Source organism: Triturus cristatus, chromosome 1_1 (assembly GCF_964204655.1).
Source record: "Triturus cristatus chromosome 1_1, aTriCri1.1, whole genome shotgun sequence".
Lineage (NCBI taxonomy): Eukaryota > Metazoa > Chordata > Amphibia > Caudata > Salamandridae > Triturus > Triturus cristatus.
Genome location: NC_140579.1, coordinates 490,217,699 through 490,242,834, shown reverse-complemented (window position 1 = coordinate 490,242,834; position 25,136 = coordinate 490,217,699). Strand labels below are relative to the sequence as shown.

Genomic DNA, 25,136 nt, shown 5'->3' with positions numbered 1-25,136 from the left:
TCCAAAACCACGTTGCGTTTTGCGCCGTTTCCTGTTGCGGGCACCAGGCCGACCCGCACAAGTGAGGTACCATTTTTCTCGTAGGACTTTGGGGAACGCGGAGTGGGTGGAAATTTGTGGATCCACGCAGGTTCCAGAACTTTCCATCACAGAAATGTGGGGAAAATGTGTTTTTTTTTGTCAATTTTTTACGTTTGCAAGGGATTCTGGGTAACAGACCATGGTGGGAGGCAGTCAAGTCACCCCATCCTGGATTCCCCTGGGTGTCTAGTTTTCAAAAATGTATAGGTTTGCTAGGTTTCCCTAGGTGCCGGCAGGGCTAGGGTACAAAATCTACAGCTAGTCACTTTGCCAAAAAAAGGGTCATTTTTCACTCCAAAACCACGTTGCGTTTTGCGCCGTTTCCTGTCGCGGGCACCAGGCCGACCCGCACAAGTGAGGTACCATTTTTCTCGTAGGACTTTGGGGAACGCGGGGTGGGTGGAAATTTGTGGATCCACGCAGATTCCAGAACTTTCCATCACAGAAATGTGGGGAAAATGTGTTTTTTTGTCAATTTTTTACGTTTGCAAGGGATTCTGGGTAACAGACCATGGTGGGAGGCAGTCAAGTCACCCCATCCTGGATTCCCCTGGGTGTCTAGTTTTCAAAAATGTATGGTTTTGCTAGGTTTCCCTAGGTGCCGGCAGGGCTAGGGTACAAAATCTACAGCTAGTCACTTTGCCAAAAAAAGGGTCATTTTTCACTTCAAAACCACGTTGCGTTTTGCGCCGTTTCCTGTCGCGGGCACTAGGCCGACCCGCACAAGTGAGGTACCATTTTTCTCGTAGGACTTTGGGGAACGCGGGGTGGGTGGAAATTTGTGGATCCACGCAGATTCCAGAACTTTCCATCACAGAAATGTGGGGAAAATGTGTTTTTTTGTCAATTTTTTACGTTTGCAAGGGATTCTGGGTAACAGACCATGGTGGGAGGCAGTCAAGTCCCCCCATCCTGGATTCCCCTGGGTGTCTAGTTTTCAAAAATGTATAGGTTTGCTAGGTTTCCCTAGGTGCCGGCAGGGCTAGGGTACAAAATCTACAGCTAGTCACTTTGCCAAAAAAAGGGTCATTTTTCACTCCAAAACCACGTTGCGTTTTGCGCCGTTTCCTGTCGCGGGCACTAGGCCGACCCGCACAAGTGAGGTACCATTTTTCTCGTAGGACTTTGGGGAACGCGGGGTGGGTGGAAATTTGTGGATCCACGCAGATTCCAGAACTTTCCATCACAGAAATGTGGGGAAAATGTGTTTTTTTTGTCAATTTTTTACGTTTGCAAGGGATTCTGGGTAACAGACCATGGTGGGAGGCAGTCAAGTCACCCCATCCTGGATTCCCCTGGGTGTCTAGTTTTCAGAAATGTATAGGTTTGCTAGGTTTCCCTAGGTGCCGGCAGGGCTAGGGTACAAAATCTACAGCTAGTCACTTTGCCAAAAAAAGGGTCATTTTTCACTCCAAAACCACGTTGCGTTTTGCGCCGTTTCCTGTCGCGGGCACTAGGCCGACCCGCACAAGTGAGGTACCATTTTTCTCGTAGGACTTTGGGGAACGCGGGGTGGGTGGAAATTTGTGGATCCACGCAGATTCCAGAACTTTCCATCACAGAAATGTGGGGAAAATGTGTTTTTTTTGTCAATTTTTTACGTTTGCAAGGGATTCTGGGTAACAGACCATGGTGGGAGGCAGTCAAGTCACCCCATCCTGGATTCCCCTGGGTGTCTAGTTTTCAAAAATGTATAGGTTTGCTAGGTTTCCCTAGGTGCCGGCAGGGCTAGGGTACAAAATCTACAGCTAGTCACTTTGCCAAAAAAAGGGTCATTTTTCACTCCAAAACCACGTTGCGTTTTGCGCCGTTTCCTGTCGCGGGCACTAGGCCGACCCGCACAAGTGAGGTACCATTTTTCTCGTAGGACTTTGGGGAACGCGGGGTGGGTGGAAATTTGTGGATCCACGCAGATTCCAGAACTTTCCATCACAGAAATGTGGGGAAAATGTGTTTTTTTTGTCAATTTTTTACGTTTGCTAGGGATTCTGGGTAACAGACCATGGTGGGAGGCAGTCAAGTCACCCCATCCTGCATTCCCCTGGGTGTCTAGTTTTCAGAAATGTATAGGTTTGCTAGGTTTCCCAGGGTGCCGGCAGGGCTAGGGTACAAAATCTACAGCTAGTCACTTTGCCAAAAAAAGGGTCATTTTTTACTCCAAAACCACGTTGCGTTTTGCGCCGTTTCCTGTCGCGGGCACTAGGCCGACCCGCACAAGTGAGGTACCATTTTTCTCGTAGGACTTTGGGGAACGCGGGGTGGGTGGAAATTTGTGGATCCACGCAGATTCCAGAACTTTCCATCACAGAAATGTGGGGAAAATGTGTTTTTTTTGTCAATTTTTTACGTTTGCAAGGGATTCTGGGTAACAGACCATGGTGGGAGGCAGTCAAGTCACCCCATCCTGGATTCCCCTGGGTGTCTAGTTTTCAAAAATGTATAGGTTTGCTAGGTTTCCCTAGGTGCCGGCAGGGCTAGGGTACAAAATCTACAGCTAGTCACTTTGCCAAAAAAAGGGTCATTTTTCACTCCAAAACCACGTTGCGTTTTGCGCCGTTTCCTGTCGCGGGCACTATGCCGACCCGCACAAGTGAGGTACCATTTTTCTCGTAGGACTTTGGGGAACGCGGGGTGGGTGGAAATTTGTGGATCCACGCAGATTCCAGAACTTTCCATCACAGAAATGTGGGGAAAATGTGTTTTTTTTGTCAATTTTTTACGTTTGCAAGGGATTCTGGGTAACAGACCATGGTGGGAGGCAGTCAAGTCACCCCATCCTGGATTCCCCTGGGTGTCTAGTTTTCAAAAATGTATAGGTTTGCTAGGTTTCCCTAGGTGCCGGCAGGGCTAGGGTACAAAATCTACAGCTAGTCACTTTGCCAAAAAAAGGGTCATTTTTCACTCCAAAACCACGTTGCATTTTGCGCTGTTTCCTGTCGCGGGCACTAGGCCGACCCGCACAAGTGAGGTACCATTTTTCTCGTAGGACTTTGGGGATCGCGGGGTGGGTGGAAATTTGTGGATCCACGCAGGTTCCAGAACTTTCCATCACAGAAATGTGGGGAAAATGTGTTTTTTTTGTCAATTTTTTACGTTTGCAAGGGATTCTGGGTAACAGACCATGGTGGGAGGCAGTCAAGTCACCCCATCCTGGATTCCCCTGGGTGTCTAGTTTTCAAAAATGTATAGGTTTGCTAGGTTTCCCTAGGTGCCGGCAGGGCTAGGGTACAAAATCTACAGCTAGTCACTTTGCCAAAAAAAGGGTCATTTTTCACTCCAAAACCACGTTGCGTTTTGCGCCGTTTCCTGTCGCGGGCACTAGGCCGACCCGCACAAGTGAGGTACCATTTTTCTCGTAGGACTTTGGGGAACGTGGGGTGGGTGGAAATTTGTGGATCCACGCAGATTCCAGAACTTTCCATCACAGAAATGTGGGGAAAATGTGTTTTTTTTGTCAATTTTTTACGTTTGCAAGGGATTCTGGGTAACAGACCATGGTGGGAGGCAGTCAAGTCACCCCATCCTGGATTCCCCTGGGTGTCTAGTTTTCAGAAATGTATAGGTTTGCTAGGTTTCCCTAGGTGCCGGCAGGGCTAGGGTACAAAATCTACAGCTAGTCACTTTGCCAAAAAAAGGGTCATTTTTCACTGCAAAACCACGTTGCGTTTTGCGCCGTTTCCTGCCGCGGGCACTAGGCCGACCCGCACAAGTGAGGTACCATTTTTCTCGTAGGACTTTGGGGAACGCGGGGTGGGTGGAAATTTGTGGATCCACGCAGATTCCAGAACTTTCCATCACAGAAATGTGGGGAAAATGTGTTTTTTTTGTCAATTTTTCCCCTGGGTGTCTAGTTTTCAAAAATGTATAGGTTTGCTAGGTTTCCCTAGGTGCCGGCAGGGCTAGGGTTAAAAAACTACAGCTAGACTCTTTGCAAAAAAAGTGTAAATTTTCAGTGTGAAAATGTGGTTTTGAGCCACTTCCTGTCGTGGGCACTATGCCTACCCACACAAGTGAGGTACCATTTTTCTCGGGAGACTTAGGGTAGTTCAAATTTGTAAAGCAACTGTTATTACCTATTGATTTTTGATGCATTTCTCCCTTCCAAATGAAAGACATTGTGTAAAAAAAAAGTCATTTTGAAAAATGACCAATAATTGTCATGCAAATATGAGTATTCCTAATTTCGAAAATGTGCAAATATGCACTGTTTCTGAACTCTGTAATTTGTTCCCATTTCAGAAATACATAGGTGACTTTCATACCGATTTTTCCAAGTATACATTTTCCCACAATAATTGCTATATACCCGGACCAAAAAAAAAAAACATTACAAAATGCTGCTCATTTTTCTACTCTGGGTTCGTTGGGCTCTTGGTGAACCTACAAGTCCTATATGTCCCCACAACCAGGAAGGTCTACCGGATGTAACGGTACATTGCTTTCAAAGAGATGTCATAATTCGAAGAAGTTACAGGTAAAAACGTTGACTCAAGAGGCTGCTTTTTTCAACAAATGTTTAATTTTTCCTATATTTGCCTGTAAATTTCTATAAAGAAACCTTGATGGATCTACGCAAATGACCCCTTGCTGAATTCAGAATTTTGTCTACTTTTCAAAAATGTATAGCTTTCCAGGATCCATTATTGTTTTGTTACCCTTTTCTACCGTTAACTGGAAGGAGGTTGAAAGCACAAAAAATAGCAAAAATAGGGTATGTCCCAGAAAAATGCCAAAACTGTGTAAAAAATGTTGGTTTTCTAACAAAAGTCTGTCATTCCCTAAAAGCTGGAGAAATTGTGATTTCAGCCCCACAAACCCTTTTTTGATACCATTTGCAGAGAAAAACCCAGAAGCTTTCATTTGCAGCCCGTTTTTCACATTTTTCACAAAAAAAAAAGAAATTGCTGTATTTTGACTAATTTCTGGGAACCCTCTAGGAGAATCCACAAACCCTGGGTACCTTTAGAATCCCCAAGATGTTGGAAGAAAAGGACGCAAATTTGGCGTGGATACCTAATGTGGTCAAAAAGTTACAGGGGCCTAAGCGCGCACTACCTCAAATAGCCCAAAAAGGGCTTAGCGCAGGAGGGGAAAAGGCCTAGCAGCGAAGGGGTTAAGTAGTGTTTTTTATTTGTTAGTTAAAATAGATTATGTGATGTCTAATAAAGATAACATTTCTGGGCAATTGCCTATGAGTAAAAAACTGAATCCTGCTAAAGAAGCTAACATTTTTTGGTGAGATTTTTATTGAAACAGAAGAATTAACATTAGATTACATTTTTAGAAACAATTTAACTTGCAATTTGAAAGAAGAAGAAAAGGCTTTCCTAGATATGGTAGAGAAAAGGAGAGTGAGCATGCATGAGAAGGCAGGGGAATACAAAATGAGTGAGACAATATGGGATATTGAGATGGGAAAGGAGTTGAAGAGAGGGGCCAGTCCAACTTTGGCTTTAGATGCACCACAGAAGGGTAAACTATGCATTACCAGAAAGAAATCCCAATATGATAATTATTTTGTTGGGACTAGTGAGTGTCATGATACATACTTTATTGCAACCGGATGGGGATTCAAGGGAGGAGAAGATCCAGTTTTCCCGGGAGTGTATTATATTTGTGGGAATAAGGCTTATTACAGGTTGCCTGACCATTGGTATGGCACATGTTATGTTGGCCTGGTCTTCCCTAAGATTTTTCATATAGATAAGATAGAAGATGCAGAACAGATTAATCTACTAACACGCTTTAAGAGAGAAACTTGGTCAGAAATTGTAGGAGATATTTTTGGAGCTTTAATTCCAGCAGTGGGAATTTCATTAAATGCATATGGAATTCGGAAACTGTCAACAGTGGTGGATCGCTTATCGACAAGCACCGCTGGAGGGTTTTTGTTAGTAAATACGGAGATGGTTGCCTTACGCGCCATGTCTATGCAAAATCGACTTGCCCTTGATATTCTATTGGCCAAAGAGGGTGGAGTCTGTGGAATGCTGAAGGTTCAACATTGTTGCACTTACATTCCTGACGAAAGCAGAGATCTGAAGATCTATATCAAAAATATGACAGATTTGCATGAAGAATTAGTACCACTGGAAGCTGAAGGTATCTGGACTAAAATGGCTAATAAAATGATTGCTGTTAAAATTTTTATTGCTAAAATAGGTAGTACCATATTTGGTAAGATATTGTTTCCATTGACATGTGTGATTGTTGCTTTATTGATACTTAGATTAGGGTGTTTGTGTTGTAAAAACAGGAGAGGGAAAAAGAAAATAATAAGAGAAAATACTGAAAAGAAACAAAAGAGTTCAAAGAGAGACCCACAAGAAATAGAATTAGAAAAATTTAGGGAGAGTGTGTACCTAGAATCGAGAAGGGATGATGAAAGAGAGACTGGTGTGTAATGTTGTTCAAAAAGACATTTGAATTTCTCCTAAGAAATGGGGACTAAATTATTATTTATTTTTTTGGGTTGGTTTTTGTGGTGATAATATATCACCAAAGGGGGGATTGCTGGAGCAGGGTTTTCTATTGAAACTTGAACTTCAGTTTATGTTCTATTGGTCATAATTAAAACTATTAAGAATTAATTACTAGATATTAATTGCTGTTGAGTGGTTTTTACTAATCAACCTTACTAATGAGAAAATCACACGTGGGTCTTAATTAATACGTGAACTAAGTTGGTGAGCAAATTAATTAAATATGTGTGGCTAAAGTGTTATTTGTTATGTGTTTGCGCTTTGAAATAATACGCTTTTAATGCTCTTTTATGCTGCAGATGGCTAGATAATTACATACACATAAGGGTATTAGTGGGGATTAACACTGTATAATCATTACGATGTAGTAACGTTGTTTTGTGTTTCTTTTAATTAAGATGGTCCATTTTGGCCTACTGAAAGATGGCCGATATTTACAGCCTGCATTTGAGTAGATGAAATACGAAGAGAGGCCTCGCTGAATATGGTTGAAAACCTGACCTCGGCCTCTGATGACTGTATTAAAAGTTTCTGTGAGGACAGCAGCTCTGGGCTCGACTCCAGCTATCCTTGGCAAGGAACAGTAGCCACAATGAACATTTGATAATCTCGCAGTGGCTTCACTATAATTCCGGAGAAGAGCATCCATGAATGTTGCATTGTTTAGTTTGTGCTTCCTTCTTCCGTGTTTTTATTTTTGAGATATTCGAGAGCGGAGGTTTTTTCTAAATGTTGCGAGTCAACATCCTTCCCTGCTCGCTCTGCTCAACGGACGTTTGGAGCTTGTTTGTAACTTTTAATGTGTAAATTTTAGTATAAATATTGTTAGACTAGAGAGGGTCTGAGGCCACTTCTTCCTGAACTTATGCTCGAGAGGATCGATGCTGATCAAGAGGACGGCGACTCGGGAGACTCTTTGAGAGACCTGTCCTGACATTTAGCTAGAATAGGTAACTATGAGAATAATGATTTGCTATTGATTGATTTCCATTTGAACTAATTTAGATAAAATAACCTTTTGTTTGAATCACAGTGTCGGGTGGTTATTTCTTTGTCATTTATTGAGTTTCCAAATATGTTCTTATTGTTTAAATCATGACTCAAGACTGATCAATTAGGTCGCATTGACCTCAGTTTAGATGCAGATTGATTTAGGAGTTCTCTCGTATATTCAGTGTGGATAGAGTAATAGAATGACTGTTGGTGTGATGGGCCCTAGCTTATGATGAGTTTATGTGCGTATGACTGTGGAATTACTCTGTCCATGGAAGTAGGGAGAATTTTTATGCTCCGATCTGCAGCAACAACACAGTTGCTTTTAGGAGCACCACCAGAGACTAGGTAATGTAATTGCTTTACTAATAAATACATTTAGATAATTAAATTTCTATGACCCCTGACAATGCTTTTGAAAACAACTTCCCCTGCAGCCAAGCTTGTGTGTGGCTCCTACCTGCGTGGTCCTCCTAGCACTTTAGCTGGCAGACGCCATGCATAGGCTTCTATACTTGGAAACTTGCTTCCAACCACTGTCGTGTCCCTGGTAGTGTAATTAAGTTATTGCAGTTATCATTAATTTAAGTACATTGCCAGGTTTCTGACAGTGTTGGACTGCTCAAGCATTTTTTGTTCCTTCGATTACTCATCGTTTGGAATGAGGAAAACTTGTGGTGCAGGGCATTCTGCCTTTTTGATAAATATGTGGCAGACAGATATGAAAACAGGCTTAATCGCCCATAGTTTCAGATCTGCTTATGGTGTTTCTATAAAAAAGAAAAAAACATTTACAGTCCCCTAGTGGTTGACGCTCCTTGCTCCCAAGGTGAGATGTCTGCAGCACAGGTACTAACTCTGGCAATTTGTTATGGGACGATTACCAGATTCCACGATGCAGGCACTGGTCCTGTCCATACCCAAGCCGGGGAGAGACGAATTGGATATGGCAAACTATAGACCCTTCTCTATGCTGGCTACTGAATACAAAATACTGAGTAAGGCCCTAACCAACCGCGTGCAGCCACATCTTCCTGCACTTATACACGGAGACCAGTGCGGCTTCCTCCCAAACCGCAGCACCTCCCTGAATACCAGACGGCTGCACGCGGTTATGGCGGCTACCCCAAGTACACACCGCCGGGCAGGATGTATTGCGCTGGACCTTAAACAAGCGTTCGACTCCCTGTCGTGGGAGTTTATGTTTTCAACGCTCCGCCACTTTGGGTTTCCGGACACATATTTACAATGGGTCCGTTTATTATACACGTCTCCGAAGGTCATGGCCCGTACGGGCTGGTATATCTCTGAGGCCTACAACATACATCACGGCACAAGGCAGGGAGGATGTATGTCGTTACAACGCACACTTTTACAACGCATGCACTTACAACGCATTTTTTACAACGCAACATCCACTACAACGCATTCCATTACATAGCATGACACTACAACGCATGTTTAAAAACTACCTTTACAACGAATTCCATTACATCGCATACTACCTTTACAACGCATACCATTACAACGCATAGTATAGGGGTAAAAATTACTATTCTAACTCCAGGGGGTGCAACAGTAGGGTAAGTGTTGGATTGCGTTGTAATTGTATGCGTTGTAAAGGTAGTATGCGATGTAATGGAATGCGTTGTAAAGGTAGTTTTTAAACATGCGTTGTAGTGTCATGCTATGTAATGGAATGCGTTGTAGTGGATGTTGCGTTGTAAAAATGTTGTTGTAAGTGTAGTGCGTTGTAACAGTTGCGTTGTAAAGGTTCTTCACCGGCAGGGATGTCCTCTGTCCCCATTGCTGTTCGTGCTGGCATTAGAACCGTTAGCCCTGGCACTCCGACGATCGGCGGACCAACTTGGTGTCTGTATCGACGGAGTGTACCATTTGCTGTCTATTTATGCAGACGACATGCTGCTATATTTGCAGGACCTTACCACAGATACGACCCCCCTCTCGGACGCATTCATGGCGTTTGAGCGATTATCGGGTCTGGCTATCAACCCTGACAAATCGATATGCTACTTCTTCCAAGAATCAGCACACACGACGCAGGTGCGTTTTGGCTCTCACTCCTTCGGGGTGGCTCCCACTACTCTTAAATACCTTGGCATACAGGTATATCGAACGCAGGAGGACCAGATAGATGGCAACATCCAACGGGCAATAACGGGGCTCCGGGCCAGTGTGGGCTTCTGGTCCTCCCTGCCCCTTTCCGTAATGGGACGAATTACCATCGCTAAGATGGTGATGCTGCTTCGGCTGCTTTACTACTTTGTGAATTTGCCGGTGAACCTCCCACAATCTACTTTTAAGTCGCTTGACAGCCTGTTGCTCACCCTTATATGGGGTAAGGGTCGGAGACGGATAAGTCTAAGGAAGCTCCAGCTGGGGACGCGGAACGGAGGCCTGGGGGTCCCGGACTTCAGAGGATACTACTACGCTAGTCAACTACAGTGGTTATCCTACTGGACGGCGGGGAGGAACCTTGGTGAGATTGGGTTTACACCACAAAGACTGCACATTGGGGAACTACACACCCTATTATTGCCGAGAGCATGTGTCCCCACTGACTGTCCCCCTCTATTGAGGACTGCCCTGGTTTGCTGGAGGAAGGCTCTGACATACACATCGGTAGCAACCCCGTACGCCGGGAACATACCTCTCTTAGGCATGCCCACGCCACAGGGAAGACTCACACAGACTAGACTCCAGGCATGGACGGATAGCGGGATAGCGGAGGTGGGAGCGTTTTTTGGGGATGGCACACTGATGGACCACGACACTTTCCTACAAGTCACGGGGCGCCGTCAAGACTATATCTCTTACACGCAGCTACCACACACTATATTAGAGACACCTGGGCCCCACAGCGGACTGAGCCTCCGCAGCACGACTTAGTACATCTCCTCTACTATATGGGACCAGGGAGACACTTAGTGCGATGGTTGTATGCTGGAGTGCGAATACACGCGGCGATAGCCCTCACCTCCCTTAGGGAGCAGTGGACGGCGGACGCTGGCGTGGAACTCACCGACCATGCATGGAAATGCATCCTGGAGCATCCCAAAAAAGTGTCGCGCAACGTGCGGCTTAAATTCATACAAACAATGGTACTACACAGATCGTATCTCACACCAAAACGACTTCATCGTATGTTTCCGGACTCACCCCATAGTTGCCCCAGATGTAGGGAGGACGAGGCGGGATTTCTCCATATGCTATGGACCTGCCCCCGACTGAGGGAGTACTGGGGAGGGGTACGACATTCCCTGGCCACAGCAACACACCTATTGATCCCAGACGATTCCCTGAATTGCCTGGTGGGCCTTCGCAAACGTCCTAAAGTTCAGAAGGCGCAGATAAGGTTTGTGGATCTCGCCCTCATCTTAGCAATCAGGGTGATCACTATGAGGTGGAAATCCCCCAGAAGCCCCGCTGTTACGGTATGGCAGACGGACATGCTGCAGTGGGGCAGGGCGGAGGGGGTGGCCCTCAGGAGGGAGGAGGAGAGAGGGCTGAGGAAGAGGCATATTTCCCTAGAATGGGAGGCCACACTAATAGCACTGGAAGCAATAGATCTGGCCCCCATACCGGACACCTCGCCATTGTTAAATAATCAGGGCGAGTCTATTTAGGGCGGTACGACTGGGGGAGTTGGAAGGTTGGGACCTAGATCAGTATGCGATACCCCCGAAGCAGATAGCTCTCATAATGTGTTCCCTGTTAGTGAGGATACTGCGACAGTTCGACCGACCAGGAGAGGGCTAGGGTGGGATAAGAGGGGGGGATGGGGGCAAGTTGGGGGTTGAATTTATAAACGCACCTATTATTCGGATACTGATGCAAGATGCAGAATTCCCCTCTCAGATACGATGGGAGACATTGGATTTGTTGTAATTATCTGAGGGGATAAAGGGCATGGGAGGGAGGAAAACCCAAAAGACTGTATTTTGCATGGTTATATGTTGTAAACATAAGAACGTACAGCAGTCACCAATAAAGTGTGTAAAAAAAAAAACTCTGGCAATTTGTTGATCAACAAGCGGCACAGAAGGTCATAAATCCCTAGGTCTTTTTACACTTATCCCATCTATAAGGGGTAGTAAGTGCTATGAAATACTATAATACAGTACAGATCTTATGACTTTGAGGAATAATGAACATCTGTCCTTTGATGAGAACTCTGTGTGTGTAATGAATGTGTGGAAGTGTAGGATATTTGTAGTGAATGTTCCTGCCTTTAATTTTCTCATGGAAAACATATCGAAATTACTCTCTTTTCTTGACTTTCTTACAGGTTTGGAACTTCCAGAAGCAGCAGAACGAACTTCTAATCTCTTTCTACAAAAAGCAGCTTGTAGCAGCACAGATGACTATAAAAGAGGCCACATCAAAGATTAACCAGCAGGAGAAGTAATGCGTGATCTCTTTACCCGTAGTAATATGTGATTTCCAGTCTATAGATGTTGCCAACCGGTTTATTGTTAAATTCACCTTCTGTAGATCAATAGCAAATATTTACTTATTTTTGATAATTCTCCCATCACACATACACAAGGCCACCTTCAGGGATGTATATCTCCTAGAATTGGCTAGAAATTTAACCTCCAGGATTGCTTAATCATGTCGTCTGATCATGCACACACTAACCGGACAGTCCTCATCCCAGAGGCCTCTGTTTGATGAAAGTGATGTTAGATCTATTCTTACACCCTTGGTCTCAGATATTCCTAAAGAGCTGATAGACCTCTCCGTGGTAACAAGACTTTAAGTAACATTGCAAAGCTATTTAGATAAAAGGTTTGCTCGGCCAGTACTGCCATGCACCATGGGATGTATTCAACCACTCACCATTCCCTGGCGCACTGCGTATCCTCACCATTTCCTTTATCTGTCAATTGTTATGGCTATCTGTGAACTTCTCTTGCGCTCAGCGAATCACTGTGTTTCCTTCTGTTTATCGCAGTTTTTCATCTTCTAGTCATGAAGTCTATACATCAATGCTTCATTTACAACCTATTTGCAAATTACCAAACGCAGGTTTTAGTAGTTGACGTTATACTCGGTCCTGTCTGGGAAACAACCACCCAATGAACAGCTGTATTACTCCGCTCCATGCCACACAATGCCACTCCACTCTAGGCCATTCCTCTCCCTTCATTGCCATTCCACTCCACTCCACACTGCACAGTCACTTTACGCCACATAATGCCACACCACACAGTGCCAGTCCACGCCAGACAGTGCCACTCAACTCCACACCACGCAATTCCACTCGACGCAACACAAATTCAATCCACTCCACACAATTCATGCTATACAATTCCACTCCATGCTACACAATTCCATGCCACACAATTTCCCTCCATGCACAAAGTTCCACTCCACACCACCCAATTCCACCACCCGCCACCCAGTTCCACTTTATGGTGCACAGTTCCACTCCGTGCCACACAGCTCCACTCCACGCAATTTCACTCCATGCCACACAATCCAACTGTGCTCTAAACCATGCTACACAATTCCACACCACTAAAGTCCACTCCACACCACACAATGCCACTCCACGCCACACAATACAATCCACTCAATGCCACACAATGAATGAATGAAGTTCATTGTGTGATTACTGAAAACCATTACAATACACAATTAAAAAAAATATATAGCGCAAGATGATGGTCAAGTTTAGGATAGAATTAGAGCTAAGCCAAACTTAAAATCATGCCGGCGGGAGAATGTGTAAACGGCCAGTGATGACATTATGATTAAAAAATGAAGAATAAACACCATGCCACACAATGCTACTCCATTACACTCCAGGCCACACGCTTCCACACAGTGCCACTCATCTTCACACAATACCACTCCATGTCACTGAATGCCACTCCACTTGTCCCCACATCACACAAAGCCACTCAACGCCATGCAATAGCACTCCATTCCAATCCATGCCACTCAATGCTAATCCACGCCACACAGTGCAACGCCACCCTACCCATCCAGCCCACTTCATACAGTGCCACTCCACTCCATGCCAGACGATGCCACACCACTCACCGGAATGCCACCTTGCTCCATTCCACAGAGTTCAACACTACACACTACCACTTCACTGCTTTCCACATCAGACAATGTCACTCCACACAGTGCCACTCCACTCCATGCAATGCTACTCCACTTCACAGCACTCAATACCACTGCACTCCATGCCACTCCACTTCACGTAACGTAACACAGTGTCACTCCACTCCGTGCCACTCCGCTGTACACCACACAAGGCCACTCCACTCCACACAGTGCCACTTCACGAAATGCTAGTCCACCTCACATAATGCCACTCCACGCCACTTAATGCCGCTCCACATAATGTCATACCACACAATGCCACTTCACACCACACAATGTCACTCCACTCCCCACAATGTCACTCCACACAATGCCAATCCAATCCATGCCACACAATGTCACTCCATGCCATGCCACACCACTCTACTGCAAGAAAGCCAATAGATCTCACATAGGCAAGACCTATTGACTTTGCAAATGCTTGTTCACTTCTGGAGTCACAATTGACTTTTTTGAGCAGCACATCAAGGGTCTGTACCCTGTAGCCCTAGATCAGGACTAACTGTGTCCCTCCAAAATAACCCCACCATGAGTGACAAGGATTGATTATAACAGATTAGACTGAGATAAATGTGGATTGCATGCCGTGGCATCTTACCGTTGATACTCTAGTTGATAAAGTGATATGCTAACATGTATCCTCACAATATCTATGTTGCCTTTTGATTGTGTAGTGGCATGATTCAGTAACATTGGTCAGATTTGGAAAATAGAATGATAACTTTCACTGTAGCCCCCATCAGCAGCTTCAGCCCTATGTTATCCCCTTATAAGTCATTGACAATGTGTGTTTGGGACTGTGGCACTGAGTAATTGTAGAATAGGCTAATTCTATCTTTGTGAGCTGTGAATCCAATTTATTTGCTTATGTTTAAAGTGTCTGTCTTTACTGGATTTCGCATACTGCTACAATAATGGTCTTATTGGGATGGATAGTGTGCAGGTTCCTCTAAATACACTTTAATTGGTGCTGAATCTCTGGACTGGCTGTGCGTCTCTGTCCCACCCTATGCAGAGTGCTGTAGTAATCAAGATGGCAGAGTCAGCAAGAGAAATCAATCAATCAATCAAGTTGTACTTGTATGGCGCGGCTTATGACCTAGGAGGTTATGCAGGCGCTATGCTGCAGGTATCAGTCGAAGAGCAAGGTCTTAAGGCCCTTCCTGAAGTGGGTCAGCGAGGGTGAGGTGTGGAGGTGGAGGGCGTTCCAGGTTGTGGCGGCATGGTGGGAGAAGGAGCGTCCTCCGCCGTGGCAGATGCATGGTATCTGTGCGAGGTGTGTGGTGCAGAGATTCCTGGGATGTCAATGAAAATGCAGGCAATGGTTTACATAGGTGGGTCCTTGGTCGTGGATGACTTTGTAGGCGTGGTTTATAAGCTTGAATTGGCCTCTGTTCTTGACAAGGACCCCGTGGAGGTCTTTCATGTGTTGGATTATGTGGGTCCTCTTGGGCCGGTTGAGGATCAGTCTGGCAGCTGCATTCTGAATCGTCTGGAGTCTTTTCATGAGTTTGGTGGTGGTGCCTGCATAGAGTGTGTGCTGTAGTCCAGCTGGCTGGTGATGAGGGCCTGCATCACCGTTTTTCTGGTGCTGATGGGAAGCCACTTGAAAACTTTGCAAGCATGTGGAGACGTGTTGACCTGATGTTTCATAGAGAGTTAGCTGTCCAGGATGATGCCGAGGTTGCGAGCGTGGTGTTTCGGAGTGGGTCCAAGTTCTGCTGGCCACCAGAAGTCATTTCAGTGGGCGGAGTGTTTGCTGAAGATCAGCACTTTTAGGTATATGTATTATCTTGTATTATGCACATTTATTGTACAGTGAACAGTTGGGATGTCCAGAAGAGACTTTTATCTCCTCAGAGGATACACGGCTTTCCTTTGGTGTGGGACCTGGGCACCTTTCTACATTATGCGGGCCTGGCTTAACAGACCTGGGGACCTTCCTGGCAGCCCCTCTGGTGTCTGGCACCCTGTGGGTTCTGTTGTCCTGGGAAATTGGGAGGAGACACCTGGTTTTGCTGGTATATGAGGGCGGATGTTGCCTGCGGGCCCTTGAGGGTTCGGGAGGCTTGGGAGACGGTCTTGGGAAAATCTATGGCCGATGAGATCTGGGCTAGAGTATGCACTTTGACTGACTGTCTCCAGTGATGCACACTTTAAGCTCAATAATTTTAACTTCCTTCATCATAGTTACGTGACGCTCCTGGCACTGAGCCACCTATATCCAGATCAAGCTTCTTCCTGTCCTGTAGTTTTGGAGGCACAGATTTTCTACACTAGGCATGGGCATGCTCGCTGGTGTATGGTTACTGGACATTGGTTGTGGCAGTGGTGTTACGCCCCTGGGTTGTGGGTAGACTTGGGTAGACTTGTACACACCACGGCATTGCAGGGTGCACTTACACCCTAGTTTTGCCTTCTGGGAAGCATGCTGAGTCCCAATGGGAAGAAAATGCCCTATAAGTTTCTGCAATTAGCGCTGGTGTTGGCCAGGAGGAGCATTGCTATTGTATGGACGTGGCAGTGGGCACCATCAGTGAATCGTTGGGTAAGGGATGTGGTGATGTGGTCCCTGGCAGAGTATATATATATATATATATATATTCACTGAAAAAACCATAGGTTTCACACAAGTTATAGTTAGCTGTACATTTCACTCGTAAAAAACCAATGAAATTCCACGTTATAGTTAGTGCAGGCAACTATAACTCACGCGACCGCAATCCTCTGCTAATGACATATGTGTCTTTATGAAAAAAAAATATTTGTAATATATGTATAGCTAAAATTTAATGGAAGAAGACATGGGCAAATAAGTGTCTAAATACAGTATTAGCATCAGCAGAGGATTGCGGTCGCGTGAGTTATAGTTGCCTGCACTAACTATAACGTGGAATTTCATTGGTTTTTTACGAGTAAAATGTACAGCTAACTATAACTTGTGTGAAACCTATGGTTTTTTCAGTGAATTTGCAAGGTTTTTTAAATGCTAATTCCTAACTATAACGTGTGTGAAACCTATGGTTTTTTCAGTGAATTTGTACGTTTTTTTAAATGCTAAGTTACTTTACGCCGTTCGTGCCGTGCGCGCCCACTTCACGCAGTTCGTTCCGTGCGCGCACGGTGCGCTTCGCGAACCGTGCGCGCACAGTGAGCACGCGGTGCGCTTCGCGCACCCACTTAACGCAGTTAGTGCCGTGCACGCACGGTGGGCACGCGGTGCGCTACGCGCACCGCGTGCCCACGTTACGCTGGATGGGCCATGTACGCACGATGCCCTTCGCGCACCGTCCGCACACGGAGGACATATTATGCGCTTCGTTGTGAAAGGTTTTCTATTAAATGTTCAGTTAATTCATATGCCATGCAGAAAAGGTGTCCTGCGGGCACCTTTTGCACACGGGGGGGGGGGGGGATATATATGGATTTTGTTTTTTTTTTATTTAATTTTTCACCGTACGGGTACGGTAAGCGTATTCGGCGTTTTTAAAAAAAAAAAAAAAAAATATTTTTTGGCTTTGGATGGCCTTCTAGCACACCATAACCAAGGCTAGGTGGTTAGGAGCTGTCTAGCCTGCCCCCTTTTTATGATATCCAACTTTGTTTTTCCTCCCCCCCTCAGAGTGCGAGAGAGAAAATGGCGGCCGACACTTCCTGGTTTCGACCGATTCGAATGTTTACTAAGATCTAACAGCCAATCAGAATCGCGCTCGCGCACGGCACCGTACGCGTACGGTAAGCTTACGGTGCGCGCTCGGAGCGCGCTTACAGATATATATATTGATTTAAATGCTATTTTCTCAGGAACTACTGAACAGATTTACACCAGACCTACAAAAGGCACTTCCTTGACCTGAGGACTACCTCTCTGCCAAATTACAAGTAATTCTGTTCAGCCGTTCGGGCTGTAGCTGTGTCTAAAGGTCCTATGGAAAAATGCATGGGGAAAACGCGTTTTGGGACCCCCCTTTTTTCTCAGCCCCCGCTTGACGAATCCCCCCGAGACTTTCAGGGTAGGAGCGGAGCGTAGCGCCCCATTAGTTTTGAAAATTTCGCGAGGATTCGTCGACCGGCGCCAAAGTTATTCCAAATAGAATGTTGCGGATTTTCTATGGAAACAGGGTCCTAACTATAACTACCTACTGGCGACCACCAGTAGGTAATATATATATATATATATATATATATATATATATATATATATATATATATATATATATATATATATATATATATATATATGAAGAGTAGTAGAACTGACGAAAAACTTCAGGATGATGTGGAAGCATAGGTGTCTTGTGTGACCGATTTCTGTCTCCTGGCAGAGACCTCAGTAAGGAGGATGTCGATACTGACAACTAGTGGTGGGATAACCAGCTATTGCTGCCCTGCTGACTTTTGAGTGCATTGTATGCTTTATTGCTGCGCATCTCTGGTCTTCCTAGGTCCCTGAGTGGACTAATAATTGCTCATGTTCTCCTATTTGAAGTATTTTGCCTTGATTGCTCCGAACTGTAGTGACTAGCAAAGTATTACGGTTTTTCTACGCAAACTTATTGTTTCACCTATGTTTTTACTGCACTGTAGCCGTGATGTTTTTTGTTCATTATGTTATTATGTTATGTTATAAATAAAGGTTTAAACATTTTTTTAAAGGCGGCGCCCCTCCACCCATCTGCAGGTGGCCCTGATTGAATATGCGCTATATAGCGCAGTACCTTCACCTGCGGCGCTGGCAGTGCCCGGGTGAAACCCAGGCCAAGTGCGGGCGCCTGATGATGAACTGTGCCACCCCTGTATGTTTGCACCTCTTCACAAAGTGCAAATGGAAATCCACTGCTAATCATGGCCCACCCCACTCGAAGGTACTAGGTCAGTGTGAATCCATCATCTTGTTTCTTAGTCAGCAGTGGGGAAACTCAACAAAGAAATTTTGAACGTAGAAAAAAAACTGGGCATGAGTGCGGACAATAGCATACACAGTGTGACATCTAAGGGAAGCCCCAGAGACCTGGTTGATGCGATTTTGGCACCTGAGGAGGACCTGTCCTGCCTGATATGGCGCCAAAGAGGATTACTCCAGTTAAGACCCTTATGCCACCTTGCGCTCTTTTTCCTGATCTGACTCTTTTCCCTAAGAATAAGAAAGAGCTGGGAGCCCGACCTAAAATTAGCAAAGGGAAATCAACCCCCAAAAAAGACAAACAGATGGCTTTAGTCTCTGGGAAACCATTTGCCACTCTGGTACAAGAGGAGCCTATGTGCATTGTCTCTGTTGCGTACAGAATTAAACAGAGTCGGAGGCCTTGTTTAATTTAACAGTTTATTGGACAATATTGTAAAAGTAGTAAAAAGTGAGGTTGATGGCTTCCACTTTAGAAACTGTTGTTGCCAATTTGACCCGCCTGTTATTTTAGGATGGGGGTAGAGTTCTGTGCTCCCCGGAGGTCATATCTGATCATATAGCCCACATTAGGACTCATCCATGTACCCCTTCTACCTATTCAAGTAACACTATCATAGAAGAACGTGAAAGGGGAATGCAAGACAATAAGGGTCCAGCTGCAAAGAAGTTGAATATAATTGGGACACCTGAAAAAAACAATTGCTTAGCTAATGCAGGGGCTCGCCCCTCCTCTTTACACAGTCCTCCCCTGTCAGTGATGGGCCTACAGCCTAGTTATGCCAGCACCCAAGGAGAACTCAGTCTCCCTCAGCCTGGTCGACGGAGATAGACATAGATTGCTCTTTAGACTTTCCACTCTTGAGACCAGGTGTGATCCTTGCCAATTTCAAGCTTATCCGAAAGATCATACATTGGTGTAATAGTCAAGAAGAGGTTGGGAAATGTTTGTCCACACACATCGTTATGGCCAGAAGAGTGAGCTGGGTAGGTCAGAGGCAGAAATTGAGAGGGGGCTGTATTGTTTTTAACTTTAATTCTCCGGATATAGCATATAGCGGGATTGGTAATAACACAGATGGCTCATGTTCCATAGATATGAAAGTGCTACCACTAGGATTTTTCTATGTGCCAAATGGCCTCTTTCCCAATAGGGGGAGAAGAATGCTGGAAGGCATGCAGAGTCTCCACGGGAGGAGGGAACAAGTAGCTGCTATTAAGGTGTCCAATAAATTCCTCCCACAGAGTACCCTAGATTTCAACGATTGACTGACTCCTATGTTGATAGATTCCCCACATAAGGAGGAAAGGTCAGCATACAATGTAGCCAATCACCCCACAAATTTAGTAACCAAGCTTGGCTCTTTTTCTAAGGCTATGTGTTGGAAAATATCACGGCTGTCTAATAAAAGGGATAAAAAGAGCTGGCTAAGTTTATTATTAGAACAAAATAAAGTCGTCCTACAAGAAGGAATAATTTGTTCTTTCTGGATGGGTATATTTCGTGTTTTTCTCCAGTTTTAGCTTCGCAATTGGGCAGAGCTAAGGGGGGGTTTAGTGACCTTGTTAGTCCTAAACATTAAGTGTGAGTCTATGCAGGTGGGAACAGAGTCCAGTTCTCTGTTGGCGGTGCAGTTAGAATTAAAAAACACTAACTCTTTTAGTTTCCAAATTTTATAATTCCTTTGCTCAACTTTTATAATTCCGAGGAACATCTGTTGGTCTTAAGATATTTTTTGGAATCATATGCAGCTAGACATAACCTACCACATGTTGTTTTGTTAGTCGGAGATTTTAATATTCATTTTTTTTATTAATTTCAAACAGGTGCCCCATGTCTTCTCAAACCAAAGAACTGTGTGGTGTTCTCCTCATAGGCCGTTAGCTTCTCCATACTGAGTAGGTCCCAAAGCTTGTGTAACCAATCAGTATGTGTGGCCACTACATCCGTGGCCCATTTGGATAGCAGGACCGGTTTCATTGCACAGATCGCTAGAGAGATAGCTCTCCCTCTTGGGGATCGAAAAGGGTGTCAGTGCATTGGGGAGACCTAGGAGGATGTAACTAGGAAAACGGGGTAAGTCAGTATTAAACATCTGGTCAATATCTGCAAGTATGTCGGTCCAGTAGCAGTGTAGTTTGGAGCAATGCCACAGTAGATGGGATAGAGTATATAAGCGGTTGCAATGGCACCAGCAGTGGTCATCACCCCCCCCGGTCAATATCTGCAGGTATGTCGGTCCAGGAGCAGTGTAGTTTGGAGCAATGCCACAGTAGATGGGATAGAGTATATAAGTGGTTACAATGGCGCCAGCAGTGGTCATCACCCCCCCCCCTTTTCCACCTAGCAGTGCACGCTGGCATGTCATATAAATAGTGGGCAACTTTGAGAAGAGCCTCCCTTCCCAAGGTACTGCAGGCCGAAGTATGAGCCCGCCATAGAATAATTGACCATTCTTCATCAGAAAACTGTTGCTCACACTCCAGTTCCCATCATGCGCAGGCGGGCGAGGCAACAGCGCAGGGGATAGTGTTTAGGAAAGTGTAGATGTCAGAGAGGATATGTTGGTCATCCCGCCTAGAAAAGAGCAACGTCTTGTAAGGTGTGAGTGGTCTACCCTGCATGGGGGTGTGTCAATGGGCGAACCACCCATTGCCTAATTGCAGTGTAGTGCCAATGCTCAGAGACAGGCAACCCAAAATTCTTCTGCAACTGAGAGAAGGCAAGTAGGTCCTGGATATGGAATAAATATCCTATCCGTTTGGAGTTGGCCTCCTGCCAGCGGGAGAAGCACCTACTGCGGAGTACCGTGGGAAATCCAGATTCCCTATGATTGGTGTAAGTGGGAGTTGAAAGCTGAGACAAACTAAGTTCATCCCACGTCCCTACCGTGTCCCAGACCACTGGGGAGATATACACTTCTGGTGGGCGGTATTTTCAATGGATAAATGGAATTTTCGAAACATGTATAGCTGCTACAGCCTGGTCTAGAATAGTGTTTCTCTGTAGTTGAGCCCTGCCATTTGAAGGAAGTCACCGGCTTTGGGCCACCCTGGTCACCAATGACCACCTCTCAGCCTTCCGTACCAAATGAAGAGTCGGTCAGACAGTAGAGGATACAAACCAATAACTGTTTATTTATGTGCACTCAGAGTGGAGCCCCATCTGGACAGCAGCTAGGAGTGCTACAGAGAGAACTGAAATCAACAAGCATAAAGATACATTATGTATGTTTCATAGCCGGGCAGAAAACACGCCCACAGTGGAATTTTCCAAGCAGATGCAGCTGAACAGTGAAATACAAAAAAAGGTTTCAACTCTTGTATCCTACACAAACTAGCACAGTCCAAGGTCGTTCCATCCTGGGCCTGCCACCAGACAAGTGGGAGAGGGCCTCTATCTAGTGGGAAAGCTATGCGCTGACATGGACAGTGTACTCATTACTGAAACAAAACCTAACATTTCAGAAACAAAAGTCAAGAGAGGGCATTTCCCGGAATTGAACCAGATCAGTATTAAACAGCCTAAAATGGCGCCTGGAAAGAAAATGGTGCAGCAAATGCTAACTTACATAGGGCAAAGCGTAAGCATAAACGGGTCTATTCTAACAGACCCTGCTTTTAGCATGAGCTAAAACATTTTCAACTGTAATAAAGAATAAGATATTGCCAGCAATAATAGTATATCACATTAGGGTACAGTTATGAGCACTCCATACCATCAGCATCAGAAAGCGAAACAGCAAGGAGGGATGAAATCTCAAATATTCGATGTTCATCAAATCATCAACATCTTTTTGAAGCATTATAGCGGCATTTGTGTCATGGATTGATATCTTCTTTTTAGGTGTGAGAATAGTGGTACAATAGGAACATCAAAAGGGAAGACACTGAACAAGAACACAGCAAAGCACCAATACCACAATAAGATAAATCGCTTTTTCAAGAATCCAGCCCCAGCTACCAAAAAGGGACCAACTCCAATTCCCACTTTCCATTTCCTTTGACATTTTCAAGAATAGGTAAAATGTGTTTGGTAATATTCTTTTCCATAATCTTGAGCCCAACCACACACTGATCGCCAACTACCGCGCATACACCACCACTCTTGGCTAAAATAAAGTCCACTGCATATCTAGTCTTTTCCGAATATATCTGCATACTCTCCAACTGAGTGGTGATGTCGCGCTAAGCTGCTACTGGTGGTAGTATTAGATAGAATTTTCAGCTTACATCGAAAATATTCTCTAGCCTTTTCACCCCTGGCCATGGAAGTACCACCCAATGTAAAAATAGAAGAAAGGCTGTATTCAAAAGTGATCCCATTACTGTAATTATTGACCTCTATATCAGTCATTCCCTCAAATAATTATTTCGTTAGTGTCCTTTTAACTCATCTGGTTTGAGGCTTGGCATAATTACAGGGCACACCCAAAGGCAATACCATTCCAAGAGCTACATCATCTGTACCATTGTGGACATTGGAATACGTCTCATTAGACAAGAAGAAAAACCCTGGGTGTGCATAAATCGGCCCCTCATAATCCACTGCTGCATACCTGGATTTCATTCTGAAAGTACTAGGATCCTCGTCATTCACTAGGGTGATCGTATTTTTGTACAACACTATTCCTGAGCAATTTATATACAGTGAACTATCAGTGCTATCTACGATGGGGCAACAATAACCGGCCTCTCGGAGGACTATTAATTCCTTGTCATGCCAACCCACCAATGTAACATTCTGTTTTTCCATATAAAAATTGTCGCAATATGTATTGTTATCACAACCTGGATAACCCACACCCAGTGGTTTTCTATGGTATAGACATGGCCCCAGATAATCAAAACCAAACACTCCTTTCACTGTAAACTGTGGTGGCCGAGTATAAGTATAATTTACAAGTGACAATGGATATGCAGTCCACAGACTGGTGACAGATTGGGTGGGATAGCACTCGGTCCCCTCACCGAAGAACCTCTTGTATGTTTCTAAGAATACATTACTCGGGCAGTTCTCTTATTTCGTCTCGGGGAACCGACCTTTCCCTTACTACGGAAAAGCACACTTCGAACATCTTCCAAAACCCATGATACCCCATATAATATTATTATCATCAGAATCGAAAGAACAACACATATTATTTTACTTTTCCGTGACCACATCATATTACGTTGTACAATAACCATTGGTTGCTCCTCCTCAGCAACCTTTCTACCAAAGGAATGCATAGTGAATTCAAAGAAGGAAAATGCAAAAGAAATATAAAAATGTTCCCAGTGTCCGTTAGTGCCTCACTAGCACAGGCTCCTATTGTCCATCAATAAGTTGGCACTCTTGATCACCAGCGCTAAAACTTGCTCTGTCCTAAGCTCTTCTCCTAGTATATCCCACTTCGATAGAAGTGGTATACCTTCACAGTATACTTTTTCCCTAACTAGTGATCAAACAACAAAGGCAAAGCAAATATAGAATCTTCACTCATTTTAATTATTCATGAGTACTGTTATTCAGTACTACCTATCTTGTGCAGTCCGCCCCTAATCTTTTTTCTCCTTAGATTCAGCAGCCCCCAGCCGGTGACGCAAGTTGTACCTGGCAGCCCCAGGCACTGTGTGATCAATGAACACAGGCTCCTGGATAGCTCGTATTTCTGGTGGGACAGGTTCTTTCAAAACATTGTCGTTCTCCTTGTCTGTTTGTGTCCAGGTCAGTCGAGCATCAGTGAAGGGAGCAAACCTGGGCACTTGCTCACATTCGGTGTCGCCAATACCTTCCTTGGCCCATTTTTCATATGGCAACGGCAAAGGAATCCTCCAACAGTGTGTGGCATGCACCCAGTTTTTAAGACCAGCAACCTTTACAGCCGTCCGTGTCACCAACAGAACCTGCTCAGGACCTTTCCAGCGGGGCGCCAGACTTTTCTTTCTCTGAAAATTTCGCACCAGGATATAGTCCCCAGGCTGAATGTCGTGGCTGGGCCCCTCTGGTATAGGATATACGAATTCCCTCACCTGTTGGTGAATAGAACGTAAACTTTCGTTTAACTGGCCAAGATAATCAAGCAACACAGGATATTCAATATCCGAGTATTTACGAGGACGTGGGGCACCCCATACATTCGCCAGGCGTCCAAACACAACCTCATAAGGTGACAATCCTGTTCTAGAATGGGCTATAGTTCTTGTTGACAGAAGAGCTAACGGTTGAGCATCTGGCCATTTCAACCCTGGCGTCTCCTGAATTTTTGCCAGTTTCAGTTTGAGAGTACCATTGTACTTCTCAACCAGACCCGCTGACTGCAGATGATTGGCAGCATGAAATTTCTGTTTAATGTGTAAACCTTCACAAATCAATTTAATCACTTTCCCATTAAAATGACTCCCGTTGTCACTCCAGATAATTTGGGTTAAGCCGAAGCGAGGAAAGTACTCTTTAAGGAGTACTTTCGCAGTTGTAATGGCCGTATTATCTTTAGTGGGGTTAGCCTCAACCCATTTGGTAAATGAACATATAACCACTAAAACATACTTAC

At 44.8% G+C, this 25,136-nt stretch overlaps 1 protein-coding gene across 1 annotated transcript in view; it reads left to right on the top strand.

Moving 5' to 3' along the window:
• Window positions 1-11,985, top strand: part of RNF212B (ring finger protein 212B) — a 332,977-nt gene extending 320,992 nt beyond the window's left edge. The window contains exon 5 of the mRNA XM_085643138.1: window positions 11,866-11,985. Coding sequence (XP_085499264.1) covers window positions 11,866-11,985 — 120 coding nt within the window. The remainder of the gene's footprint in view (window positions 1-11,865) is intronic.
• The last annotated feature ends 13,151 nt before the right edge of the window (window positions 11,986-25,136 follow it).